The sequence below is a fragment of the Varanus komodoensis genome, unplaced genomic scaffold, assembly GCF_004798865.1.
Source record: "Varanus komodoensis strain SLA01 unplaced genomic scaffold, ASM479886v1 scaffold25, whole genome shotgun sequence".
In the NCBI taxonomy this organism is placed as follows: Eukaryota; Metazoa; Chordata; class Lepidosauria; order Squamata; family Varanidae; genus Varanus; species Varanus komodoensis.
Genome location: NW_025335661.1, coordinates 645,279 through 658,970, shown reverse-complemented (window position 1 = coordinate 658,970; position 13,692 = coordinate 645,279). Strand labels below are relative to the sequence as shown.

At 39.5% G+C, this 13,692-nt stretch overlaps 2 protein-coding genes across 6 annotated transcripts in view; one reads left to right on the top strand and one right to left on the bottom strand.

Annotated features, from left to right (window-relative positions):
- LOC123024769 (high density lipoprotein binding protein) overlaps positions 1-3,722 on the bottom strand; it is a 70,945-nt gene extending 67,223 nt beyond the window's left edge. Inside the window, exons 1-2 of one of the 3 annotated variants that reach the window (XM_044432911.1) lie at positions 2,167-2,386; positions 1,894-2,069 (exon numbers count right to left, since the gene is read on the bottom strand). The gene's annotated coding sequence lies outside the window, so the exon portion shown is untranslated. Of the gene's footprint in view, positions 1-1,893; positions 2,387-3,637 lie in introns of those variants that run through there. The other 2 variants (XM_044432913.1, XM_044432909.1) reach the window with 2 other exon arrangements.
- Positions 3,723-3,896: 174 nt separating this feature from the next.
- The window catches only part of SEPTIN2 (septin 2), a 26,914-nt gene continuing 17,118 nt past the window's right edge, over positions 3,897-13,692 (top strand). The window contains exons 1-4 of one of the 3 annotated variants that reach the window (XM_044432916.1): positions 3,897-4,031; positions 7,725-7,756; positions 9,543-9,666; positions 11,877-11,963. In XM_044432916.1, the coding sequence (XP_044288851.1) occupies positions 7,748-7,756; positions 9,543-9,666; positions 11,877-11,963 (220 nt within the window). In that variant the 5' untranslated portion in view covers positions 3,897-4,031; positions 7,725-7,747. Of the gene's footprint in view, positions 4,035-6,189; positions 7,566-7,724; positions 7,757-9,542; positions 9,667-11,876; positions 11,964-13,692 lie in introns of those variants that run through there. The other 2 variants (XM_044432915.1, XM_044432917.1) reach the window with 2 other exon arrangements.

Genomic DNA, 13,692 nt, shown 5'->3' with positions numbered 1-13,692 from the left:
TTGCACCTAGTTGCAAAAATATTTTTAATAAATGACTTCTGGCAAGTTCAAATTTATTACAGTATAAAAGGTTATTAAATGCATATTCTAGATTGTGCCCATATGAAAAACACCTAACATTCAAATAAGTATTTTACATTGTTCAGCTTGCATATGCCACCAATTGATGCTAAAGAGAAAAAAAATCTGGAAGGGTCCCATCAGATTCTATTGTTTCTACTCCTACAGGAGGAATTTCTAGTTGTATGAAAGTGTCATTGCATGTTTTCAACAAGAATTAATTTTCAAAGGGAGAGGATAACTTGCCATAACTTGTGCCTCCCCCACACATCAAGATCAGACATATCCTGTAGGAGGATAAAGAAGAAATCTCAAAGGAAACAAGAGGTTTGTCTTGACCTGCTCATCCTCCCTTTGGATACAAAAAAAAAAAATCAGTAAGACTGATTTCCAGTTGTCCATTCTAATTCTCTGCTCCCATGGAAAGCACAGAATGACATAATGTACATATTTTTAAAAGATAGCATATCTTATGTATGATGCATGGCAAATCTCAGGTGAGTGCATTCAGAAGGGGCATGCTAGCAGGCAGGGTAGAAGGAAAAACCAAATCTGAACTGTTAATTTACCAAAAAACACAACTATGCAGTTAGGAGTTCTGTGGAAGGTAAAGTGACAGTCACAATGCACTTAACTCCTTTAAAATGTCCATAGGGAAGGAAAAGCAACAAGAATCTCATGCCACCTCACAGGCTAAGGGGTAAAATTCTAAGGAGATAAATGTAAGCCCCTGAACTCAAGAGAATCTAGAATCTTTGCTAGATAGCCATTCTCAGAGGGGGAGGACAGGATAGTTTGTATCCTAGCTGCCTCAGTCTCCTTCCTTCCCCATACCACCCCTCAAATACCTCCTCCTCCCCCTCTTTGAAGTTGCTTTCCTGACCTCTGAAAGGAGCCTGGTCAATTCTTTCCATGCTGGCTGCAGGGGGGGTTGCGGGGGGGGGGGGGGAGCTCCAATTTCAAGCTCTGTGGTTGAAGTGTTGGCTTTCCACCTCTGAAGTCAAGCAACAACCATCCTATGACACTTAATGTCTTGGGGCCATAGGACTGCTTCTTAACACACTTATTCTAGCATGTTTTTGTCATTTGTATCCATAATATGAATTATTATGATGAGTGGACCTACAAGTGACATGACACATATTTAAAGGAGAAAAGTCAAATCTCTCTCAGTACTGTGCAACTAGTGATAGCAAGTGAGATAGCATGAGTTTAACTATCTGATTAGGGAAAAATACTGAATTATTTAGGAAACCACAGCTTAATTTGAAGTAGACCATGCTAGATAAAAGTATTTTTAAGAAAGTGTTGCCAATTACACTTCAGTTACATTTTGAACATATTTGCTAGTGTGCAAGCAGCCCAGTCCTAGCCATGTTTACTCAGATAATCCACTCGGCTCAGCACAACAAACTCCATTAGTATGTAACATAGGAAGAAGATAGCATCCTATTGATTACATAGAATCAACTAACATTTTGAGAAACTCTTCATCAGGAAAAATGGTACTAAAAGACTGCATGGAGAGCCTTCTGGAGTAGTTATAGACTCATATTAAAAGGTTTTCTTTTGAACTAATCCTCTTGATTCCAGCTCATAGCACACTGGATTTTGTCAAAAGATGGGAGGATAGAATTAGGCTGTGCAAAGTTAATCTGTCTCAGGAGGCCCAAAGCAAGGATGGCCTAGCAGATGTTTTTGTCTATAACTCCTAAAAGTCTGATTCATACTAGCCAGTGGTGAGGGAAGATGAAGTTGTGGCCCTTCAGATGTTTTGACATATAAGTTTCACACTCCTGGTGTAGATGCATCAAGCAGCAAGAGAACACGTACCTCTGTTATGTATCTGTCAACCAGGAAAGAAGGAAACAGCAGAGGTTCCAAAAGAATGTGCAGTCTACATTTTGACAGTGGGGGATGATTTTGCTCAGATTGAATTTTTCTTTTTCCCTGTTGCCACATATAGAACTGGGCTTTCTCAGAGACTTTTCTGCAACATCTCTTTCCTGCTAATTACATATTATTTAAATCCCATTAGTTTATAGGTTTTTGCACATATTAGTTCTAATACTATATGCAAAAACAACCAAAGGGTTAATGAGGTACCTTCAAGAGTAACAGTTCATTATGAAAGAATTTTTTTGAGAACTACAGGTAGCTCCATCAGGTGCATGAAGTGTTACCATGTGCCCTAAATATATATACACAAAAGGGGTAGGGAGGATATGAACAAATGTTGTTCTATGTTGCCATTTCCAATTTATGGCAACCCCTATGTATGAAAGCTCTCCAAAATACCCTATCCGTGACAGCCTTGTTCAGTTCTTGTAAATTCAAGGTGGTGGCTTCCTTTATGGACAAATAAAGAAAGAAAAAACAATGACAATTAACTCACAGTGGCAAAGCAGTTCATATAACAATTGTTGCATGATAAAGACATCTTTGCATTTGTGAACTGAGTAGCGCACATTGTAATAAACAAACTTATTCAGCATTTGGTTAAGATCATCCTAAATAAGTCTGCAAATGGTTATCTTCACAGTTTGTTTCAATTTCCAATAAATTATGAATAACTTAGATAAAAGTATCCACTATTTACATTCCCCTTTGTAGTGAAAATAGTCTGTTTCAGCTTCTTGTTTTTTAACACATTACCAGTTCATAGCCCATTAACCTATGACACCTAACAAGTGCAACAGTTTGTCTTTAAAATCTTTCATTTATAGTTTATATATAAAGATAAAATCCATAATGCATTTGGAAGTCTGTGCTATTATCAACATTACAAGAATTGACCTTGTCCTTTCAACACAAAGGTGGTTAAAGAGCTTTTAAAACCAAAAATAAGACATAAGTATAGCAGAAACTACAAACAAGTGCTAAATTCTTTATTAAACTGGGCTTCCAATAGCACATGAGCATAACAGGGTTGCAAGATGCAAAGGAAATGAAACTCGAAAAATTGGATTACAGGATTTTACTAGATCGTTTGGCGAACAGAGGTGGTAAAACCTGCAATTCTCTGTTACGTAACGTTACATGTATGTATTATTTATTGGCAATCATTTTATACCCTTAACATAACAACAACTCCAAGTATTCAAGCCCTGTCTTCTTCTGTATCTGGCCACCATGTAGTGGAGAATATTAAGAAATTGCTCTGGTTTCTGTAGGCCAGAAAAGTCAGGCCCGAGGTTACTTGAAATTTCGATTGCTTGTGGTGAATTATAAAAAGAGGTAAGTGAAGGAGACCAGGATTCAACGTACGGAATGTACTAACAGAACGTCCCTCACGGCTATTCACTTCTAGAACCTCTCATTTCCCCGATCTCTATGGTATCGGGTACGATTGCCACAAGGAACACCACGTGCTCTTCAGAAGCAAATTGAAATTGAAGCCACCATAGAGTTACTAATGAGGATTAGCTCTGAGGCCCTGTTCCGCTAATATGATCTCGCTATACACACAAAGCTTTCGTTAAAAATGAGAGGAAACAGAAATTCATCACTCTATAGCGTACTGGGCCATTCCTTACTAGTCCTCATCGTTCAGACAGTGGGAGGTATACGGTCTTACCTCGCATGAGTTCGCAACACAGCTATGCCGAATACGAACAGCCTACCGCCATCTTGGTAAAGGAAAGAAGCTATCCGTGACCCACCAAGATAAGGGGGAAAACTCCTCCCCCATCGTGGCACTCCAGTATTACTATAGCAACCGAGGGAGAGGGAGGAGATATTGGATGGATTGCGCACGCGCTTTTGTTACTAGCCGCTTTGACGCTTTGCCGCGTGCAAAGAGCTGGAGGCTTTTTGTTTGGCGGAGGACGGAATGTGCTTGCCTCACGCCGTGGATGGAGGAGAGGGGGTTAAGGACGCCGAAGAGGCGCTAGTGCGCATGCGCTGCGGAATTCTGTAGCAGTTGGGCGGGTTCGACGATTGCGGCGGTTTAGTCGAGAGTTTGGGGCAGCGAGGTAAGGCGTTGCCTATGAGGAGGTTTTTTTTTTCCTGAGGTTGGGTAACCTATCGGTTGTGGTGGTTTCTTCTTGGGAAAGAGTGGAGCGGCCGAAGCCCGTTTTTCTGAGATAATTCTTGTTTTGGGCAGGACGATCCTTTCTCTTATGCTGTGTTAGGCCCTCGGCTGCTTCCTAGCCCCCTTATTGCTGAAGCAAGAGGGTATAGGCCGCAATTTGGGCCCGAAATATGGAAAAAACGGAAAGGAGAGAGTAGGCGGGAGAATGAATGGGTGGCAGCTGAAGCGATTTTGAGTCCTAAAACCTTAGCAGGACACCGGCTTCTCACTGGAGCCTTAAAAACGATAAGGAGGAGATCCTTAACATTCGAATTCGGGATGGGGCGGAACGCAAAGAGCCGTCTTACAATTTGGGGAAGGGCGTTCTAATGCGGGGGTGTGGGTGTTCAGATTATTAGCAACGATGGAGGATATTCAAAGGTTCCTCAGTCATTGCGCTTCCCCGGGCAAGTGGAGGTTGCGGGGGGGGGGGGGCGTGTTCAACAAATACTTTCGCGGTACGAGTGTTTTAAGAAAAGGAATCCCTCCCCGTTCTTTCAGATGGCTAAAGAAGGCTTTGTTATAATTTCTAAATACTCAGCACTTGGTAGATGCTCTCCCTTAGCAGAAATGAGAGGCCTTCCACCCTCATATGAGGAGAACTTGAAAAATGTCATCACAATGAAGATCCTAACAGTTGTCTGTATAATGACGATTTCCAGTTGGAGTTTTGGGAATGTGTTAGTTCTGGTGAGGAGGAGCGACATAGCGGACTTTCCCGTTCTTGGTATGAGGTGGAGGGAGGGGGTTTGAAGGCGTTCGTCCTACTAATGCATTTAGGTTGGATGCTGCATTTTCCCTCTGTAAGCTACTGGGATAAATTGGTATTTTCCTTGTGATAGCAACTCAGCATATACTGATATGGTTTATATAGTAGGGCTGTTGGAACTCAGGCCCATGGGCCAAAACTTTGCTTCATGTGGTCCGAGTCCAATCCCTTATTCCTCTCCCAGTGACTAGGTTTCCCTCCTCTAGTGCTGCCCCTTTACACCAGCTGTAAATCGCTTGGCAGTTTCCTGACTTGTGCACAGATCTTTCCCTGTATTCTAAAAGAGTGAAATGCCTCTTTTTGCATTTTGGCTGTGCCCGCTACTGAAATTTACCCCTCTAACTCCACAACTGAGCTTAACCCTCAGGCTGAGAACCCTTGGTCTGCAGCAGTTTGCTCTAGGTTTGCTGGCATCTATTGTAAAGGGGTGTCACAGTTCACTTTGCTATTTGCTTGTTCCATTCTAAATGTCCTGGTATTTCAGAAAAACTCCCTGCTTTGGGAGGCCAGGCTTTTCTGTATTCGGACTGGGAACATGTTTCCTATGATAGGGAATTTTAAAAAGGGAAAGAAAAAACTCTTCGCAGGCAACAAAGCTTCCTCTGTTTCCTCCATTATACAAAAATAGAGAGCTTCATTTGGTCAGAAGACATTGTTCTTGCTTTAAAAAAAAATGGTTTTCTGGAAAGGTCCATAGTGTTCAGGATGTGGTACCTCATTCATGTCCTTTACTTTGCCTTTTAAGTGCCTTTCATATTTTTACCTTTAATTTTAAGTACAATTACTTTGAACATTTAGTAAATTTAGAGTTACTATCTAAGGGCATGGGCTAAAGATTACATTTAACTGCTATGTGTTCTGTATTCTCCGTTCCTTTTTTGAATGGTAGAATAGTATTATCTGCTTTCAAACAAGACTTTAATTTAGCAATGCCTAACGTAAATTCGCTCTAGAAGGCCATATAGTATGATCTACATTTGAAAAACTTATATTGCAGAGGGAATCATAACGCAAGTGGCATTGAATTGTTTATTTTATCTCTTGAAATCATTGGATTAGTTCAGACTAGTGAATGGGATGATCCTGAAAGGACTGGGCTACCTTTTTTGCTAGTTAATTGCTTCAGATAAAAAGGGCAAGGTATCAACCTGGAGTGAGACTTGAGCAGAATGGGTTTACTGAATCAAGGTGGGGGGACGGGTTGTATTAAGACATCTCAAGAATAGAAATGCATTGCTATAAATTTCATGCAAACCTAGATGGTACATTTAAAATTTCTGTGCTGTAAGACCCTATGTTCAAGCTGCTGTTTATCTTGTGAGTGTGTTGTATGAACTGTGCTTTTCCCACAGTTCTTTACAGAGAAGAGTAATATGTAGATGAGTAACAATTTTAACATAGTTAAGCCTGGTAATTTTTGAAAAATAAAGTTACTGTAGCTGGAACCATAAAAATGTGTTCAACTTAATTTAAAAATAGTGTGTAAACTTTTCTTAAATGGCTTCTATCCATCCTAGATTCAAGATAAGGAAGAAGCAAATGTACTTGCTTTCTCACTGATTTGAGGCAAACCATAGTTTGCCATCTTTTGCAAGACAGCAGATAAGACAAACTATATAAATAATGAGAGCAAACCCCATTTATATAGTTGATCTTTTTCTTACCCATATCTAAAGGATAGGTATAATTTTTGAGCAGTATCCAGTACTGCCTGTAGTCTAATTGGAGTATATTGCTACTGAAATGGAAACAGTAGTTTCCAAAGGAATTGGTAATGAAAGTGGTTATTTTTTCATTTGAAGGGTTGCTTAAGCAAGCTTTTTTTTTTTTTTACTTTATTTCTATGCTATCTTTTTCCTTACACAATCCTTTCTCCATGTTATCCTTGTAACAACCTATGAAATTGGTGAGGCTTACGGTCAGTAACTGGTCCAAAGTCACCCAGTGTGCTTCATGGCGGAGTGTGGACTAGAACCTGGGTCCCCCAAGGCCTAGTCCAGCACTCTAGCCAGTAAGCTACATTGGCTTCTGGAACTGCAACATAATTAGCTGAGGCACAAAAGCAGTATTGGAGAATGCCCTATAATCCCAATACACATGCTTTTGAACTGAACTTGTATGGCCTCTGTAATGCACCATTTCCTTTGTTAGGGCAGCTTTCCTAATAAGTCCACAAAAAAACTTAGCTAGGCCTGTTGCTTGCTTAGCAGTGTTCAGTCATTTGTGACCTAACAGGAAGCAACCCCTCTTGTTTGTTGCATAGAACAATTTTTACTGACCACAGACAAAAACCAGTGGTTGGTTAACAAGCCTTTTCTTAAAACAAGGAAACAAGCAAGCACAATGTAAAACGCCTGGTATTGCTCTATGCCATAATTGCCAATTGATTATTGCTACTCAGAGGACTTTCACCACTTGATATACTGCTTGAAGTTTGAAGAATTTTCATGGAAGTGAGCTCCAAAGTAGGAGGTATCTTTACTGTTCAGATATGCTCCCATCCTTATGTACATCTTTCTGGTTGTCCTACAACAGATCTGACCATTCATAATAATATGGTACCCTTCATTATACTCATTCAAATAGCACTGCTTTTCCATGTCCCAGTATTCATGCTCATCTCACAAAGTATGGCAGCCTGAGTCAAGGCATGTCTACTCAGAAGTAAGTTCTTTTGAGTTTGGAAGAACTTGCTTTTTGGTAAACGTGCGCGAACTGCAACCTGAGTGTGCTAGTGTTCTGTTGCAGAAAAATAATTGCTTTGAAGATCATGTTTGCCTTTTACTGAAGTAAGTATTCTAGAAGGTAATACTCTGATTTTTTTAACAGATTGAACCTGCATAAAGATGTCCAAGGTAAGGTGTGTCTTTGACTAAATTAATGATTAGAATAAATAATATCTATTCTGAGGGAAAATGCTTACAGAATTCTGAAAGAAGTAAATTTTGGCACTTCTTAATAAGCAGTTATGCAGGTAAACCATCTTGTAAAACTAATTTTCATTTGTGGCTTAATTGTCTTCTCTCCACATCTGCTTTTATTTTATGAGTACTATGGCTTGTCTTTAATTGCATAGGTTAGGCAAGAAATAAATGCAAATTTTTGGGAAAAAGTTAGTGAAAAATGCCAGTTCAAAGCACATGTGCTGCTTGTTTTTTCTTGTATTAGTTTTTTAGGTAACAAATGTAGTCAGAACTTATTTGATGTTAGCCCTCAGGCAAGTAGTTAAAATTCATAGTAGGGAGGTTAAAAAGAGTCAAGGTCCTAATCAGTATTATGGGATTAATAACTTTTTAAAAACCCCTCCAAGCTTTATGATTCTGTGGATATCTTGCTAAAATTAGGCTGACATCATGGTCTGTACCTTGTTAAGTTCAAATGAATATCAAAAGAATTTGCCCTCCCCCCCCCGCCCCTACCATCCCATTTTTTTTTACTATGTGCCTTCCTATTTAAACCCTCTTTACATCTAAACTATGTAGTGAAGTATTTCAGTCATACTATCACTTCTGAAATTTTTTTCTATTCAAACCTCTTCTGTATTTTTTAAATAACCAATTCTAAAACAATTTATAGTGCTTCATTCTTCAAGTAGCATTATAAAATCATTTTGGGTTCAACTGTTATAAAGGAATCTGAAATTTCAACCATATAATAGCTTAATTCTGTGTATGTTTAGACAGATTCTCCATGTTGGGTGGAAAAGGCTGAGTTGTAGAAGTTTTGTCTGTCTAAAACATGTATAGGATTGCACTCTAAATAAATTAGTAACTGGGTAGATACAACAAGTGTAAAAAATCTGGATGACCTTTCATTTTATTATAGTTTCTAGAGAATAGGAGTAATGTCCAGTTGGTACTAGCACTAATCTAAATTGCCCTGCACTCCATTTTTATCTGCACAACAATCTTTTGTGGTAGGTTAGGCTGAGGCTTAATGACTTGACCCACAGTTGCCCAGTAAGTTTCATGGCTGAGTGAGAACTGGAGTGCAGATCTTCCAGGTTCCCAATTCTAACCCTCACACTGACTCTCAAAATATAAATTCTGTTGCTGTAATGCCTCTAGAACAATGCTTGTATTGTTAGGTAGCACAGTGGGATACCCTTTAAAGCCTGTCACACTAGCTAATGTTCTTGCTATTCAACTAGAGGTGCTTTATGTGAGCATGATGTAATTTGCATGAATGCTTGTGTCTGATTGGGTACATTGTCAGAAAACTAATAAAATTTCTCCTCATTAAGGCAATATGGTCATAATACAATATAATGCAGCAGCATCTGTTACTGGAAAAAGGCAGCTAGTGAATATTAAGTGATATATTTAGTTTTTTGAGGAAAATCTGATTTATGTTTATCATGTAACAGTAACTATGTCAAAGGCATGCTCCTGATCAAACATGTAATGCTAAATTGCTTTAAATCAGTTATGAATATAACAACAACCACTTTGAGGTTGCAGTGACAGAGTTATTCAATGCATGGTGGAGCCAGGGAAAGGAACATTAGAAGGATGGGTGGAGAGTGGAATAGGATGTAAGTGGCTATTCTTCGAACAAGTTTTTCCAGTGCTGGTTTGAGAAATGTTAATACATATGTTAACAACATTATGTAAATGTATCCTCTCTTCTTTTTTTTCCCAGCAACAGTCTGCTGAGAAGTTTACAAATCCAGAAACTCCTGGTTATGTTGGATTTGCAAACCTTCCTAACCAGGTTCATCGGAAGTCTGTGAAAAAAGGCTTTGAGTTCACTCTTATGGTCGTTGGTAAAATAATTTTGTTGTTTTTTTTTAAACATAGATGTTGATAAAAATGATTCATACCTGTCTTGAGGGTGCCATATAGATATTATAACTGAATATATATGGATTTATGGGAGTGTCTGTAGCCCAGTACTGCACTGCATAAACCAATTCTGTTCTTTAGTGTAAGGCAGTTTCATATACTTCATAAAGCTGAAAAAAGAAAGTTTGAAAACATATTACAAGGTATCTGTGATATTTGGGCCTCAAACTTTGTGACATTGGTATATACTATCCCTTCATGCGTCTTGGTCATAGGTGCCTGTACCATAAAGCTGGGTTATTTTGTCAGTATGACTGCAAAGTTGTAGTCAGACTTTCAAAGGACTCCAGTGTTAGCTGCAAACTGTCCTAGATGCTTTTGCTCTGCGAATTCCTAGTGCTCTTTTTTTGGTACATTATAGTTGCCATTATTTTGAGTGATTCATACATGTTGTCATACCCAGGGAAAGTTAGCTCATACTACTAGCTGAGCAGCTTTCTCTACCATCATTCATTAGTATGGCAGTGTCACAATTCAGCGGAGATAGTAGTTATAGTCACTGTACCAACTTGTATCAACAGGCATTTAAGGTAAAATTAGGGAAGTGTCTGAGTTGGTAATCCATTCAGTTTGCTAAAACCTGGTCCCCTCTAGATGTTTTTAATTATAACTTTCATAGTCATTGTCCATGCTAGCTGGGTCTTATAAGAGTTTTAGTCCAAAATATTTGGAAGGCATTGTGTTGTCTACCCCACTTCCTCTAAATCCACTCAAAAAAACCAAATGGTTCATGCAAGAACTGAGATTAAAATGATGTAATGCGAAACTTATAGGTTCACTCTGTGGTATTTCCTTTTATATGGGTGTTGTTGCCCAAAGGCTTGTAAAGGCTATTATAAGGATGTGGACTTGCAATACAAATTGAATCTGTTTAAGTGTCTGAAGTAAGCCAGAATGCTTATTCTCTAAAACAATGGTGCTCTCTATTCCAAGCTCCTCTGCAGTTAAATGCACACTTTATCCTATGTTTACTTGCTTAAATATAACATACCTAATGGTATTTCTGCCATTGGTAACAAATGTAATCCACAAATATTCTGACTTCAACAGCATAGTTTTAGTACCATCCTTTGGAATCTGTTTTTCTACTCATCAACCTTACCTTGGACTGTTTGGCCACCAGGTGCCATTTATTGTTGTGTCATTCATTATATTTGGTGGAAATGTTCACTGGAACTATTAGCATGTTCTCACTAGGTAAATAAGAAAAGCACCTACTGTAGAGTTCATTGTCATCATTGTGTTAAAGATTTAAACAATTAAATATGCTAGCCTTTAATATTGTGACTAAGTTTCCAAGTAAATAATGTTTTTACTACAAAATTTGTAGGATTTATTTTCAACATCATTTTTTTCCTATTTCCCAGATGGCAAATATTATGACACATGTATATAGGTAGCATTCAGTACAGTAGGTTGTACTTCTCTCCTTCTCTCTCATGTTGGGTATGTTTATAATGTTGCCTGTTCAAAAATTAAGGCTGCATCTCTTGACTATGCCCTACTGAACTAAGGCAAAAGGATAGTTCTTCTGAGTAGATATGTATTATTGCGCAGTGAGACATTTAATAGTTTCGAGGCAACAGTCCTATGTTTATCTGGAAGTAAGCCACACTAAGTAAAATGGATATTGGTTTTGAATAAACCTGCATAGGATATGAAGGCCACATCAGAAAGCATTTCATTCTTTAACATCAGCAATGAATGCTGGGAAATTTGAATAGTTTGGGGCACCAGGAGAGCTCCATTTTTGCATTACATGTGAAAATAGGTTGCTATACTTGATTCATGTAATCTGTAACAGAATTTTACAGAGTGCAGTAACTTGTACAAGGTTGGCAAGACTGAGCTTCAGAATCCTTTCATATAAATACATTGTTTAGCTTTCTGGTTATAGTTGAGGGTTGTTTAAAAAGGAAAAAAAATAATAGTTATACAGTTCTTAATGGCATTTAAAAGATGTGCTTTCTAAGCATGAATGAAATGAACTGTTGGGAACCTACATAATTCTAAATATAATTGCAGGCATCATGGTACAGCCATTTTTAGCCCATGAATGAATATCTGAAAAATAGTTCAGTGGGTTTTGCATATGTAAAAGTTTGATTTTTTTTTCCACATCCATTCATAGGTGAATCTGGATTGGGAAAATCTACACTAATAAACAGTCTGTTCTTAACAGATCTCTATCCGGAGCGGATAATCCCAGGAGCAGCTGGTAAATACAAGCTTTTGATATCTTTTTATCCTTTAGCTTCTTTTTAGATCTAATGAACACTTGCATAGAGAACTTGTTGGAGAATAACAGTTGGAGCTTTTAGCAATGGATGCTTCATTTTTGATTAAATATTTATTTTCCTTACTTAATGGTCACAAACGTGTAAGGTATCTCTGTACACCAGGGAAGAATGACTGAATCCCGATTTCCATTACCACCACTTTGGACCTCGACAGAGGCTACCTTTCTACTGCTGCCAATTAGTTTGCTGCCAGATTTCAGCAATTTCTGCTGGGAAAGACCAACTCAGTTCAAACCTAAAGATAGCGATTTTCAGTTTCCACTGTATTTCAGCTCAGAAATTCAGAGGCAGATCAGCAGCTGCTTTGCTGCTGCCACATCACTAAATTTCAGTGTTCTGGGCATGACAGATGCATGGAAAGCCAAGGGCACATGTAGCTTACTGGCTGTATGTTGTGCACCCTTACTGTAAACTCCTACACATTTGAAAACTGGCTCATGGAAACCACTTTCTCCATGTTAGTTTGTTTGTTTATTTATTAAAACATTTTTATGCCGCCCCATTTGCCGGAGCCTCGGGGCGACTTACAACATTAAGTTAAAAACAATACAAACATTAAATTACACCATTAAATTAAAAGGTTTGTAAAATACAAACATTAAGTTAAAATGCAAAAAATAACAATATAAAATAATAAGTCACCCTGGCCAGATAAAATCCAATAATATTAACAATTAAAATGCCGCTTAAATAAAAAGGTCTTCACCTGGCACCGAAAATCAAATAACGACGGCGCCAGGCGGACCTCTCTGAGGAGTGCATTCCATAAATTAGGTGCCACCGCAGAGAAAGCCCTCCTCCGAGTACCCACCCTCCTGATTTCTTTCACGGAGGGTTCCTGGAGAAGGGCCTCTCCCGCAGATCTCAAGGGGCGGGCGGGCATATATGGATGTAAGCGCTCCTTCAGGTAACCAGGACCCAAGCCGTTTAGATCTTTATAGGTCATCACCAACACCTTGAATTGGGCCCGGACTTCAATGGGAAGCCAGTGAAGCTGACGGAGAACTGGAGTCATGTGAACATAACGCCCAGTCTCCGTCAGCAGCCTGGCAGCTCTATTTTGAACCAATTGAAGTATCCGGACCGTCTTCAAGGGTAGCCCCACGTAGAGTGCGTTACAGAAGTCAAGACGGGAAGTCACCAGTACGTGTGTCACTGTCGCGAGGCAGTCGTACTCCAGGTAGGGGCGCAGCTGATGAATCAGCCGAAGCTGAAGGAAAGCGCTCCTCGCCACTGCTGTTACCTGAGCTTCCAGTGAAAGCTCCGGGTCAAGGAGCACTCCCAGGCTGCGGACCTTGTCCCTAAGAGGGAGTGCAGCCCCATTCAGGACTAGGCTCAATTCACCCTCTCCGAAGCCAGATCCGCCAACCAACAGGACCTCCGTTTTGTCTGGATTGAGCTTCAGTTTATTGGCCCTCATCCAGCCCATTACCTCGGTCAGGCACCGGTTCAGCACAGCCACTGCCTCACCTGGATTGGTGGAAAACGAGAGGTAGAGCTGGGTATCATCAGCGTACTGATGATTCCGCAGCCCACACCTCCTGATGACCCCTCCCAGAGGTTTCATGTAGATGTTGCAAAGGGGACAAAATGGACCCCTGCGGTACTCCATGGCATAGCTGCCATGGTGCAGAGCCATAGTCCCCC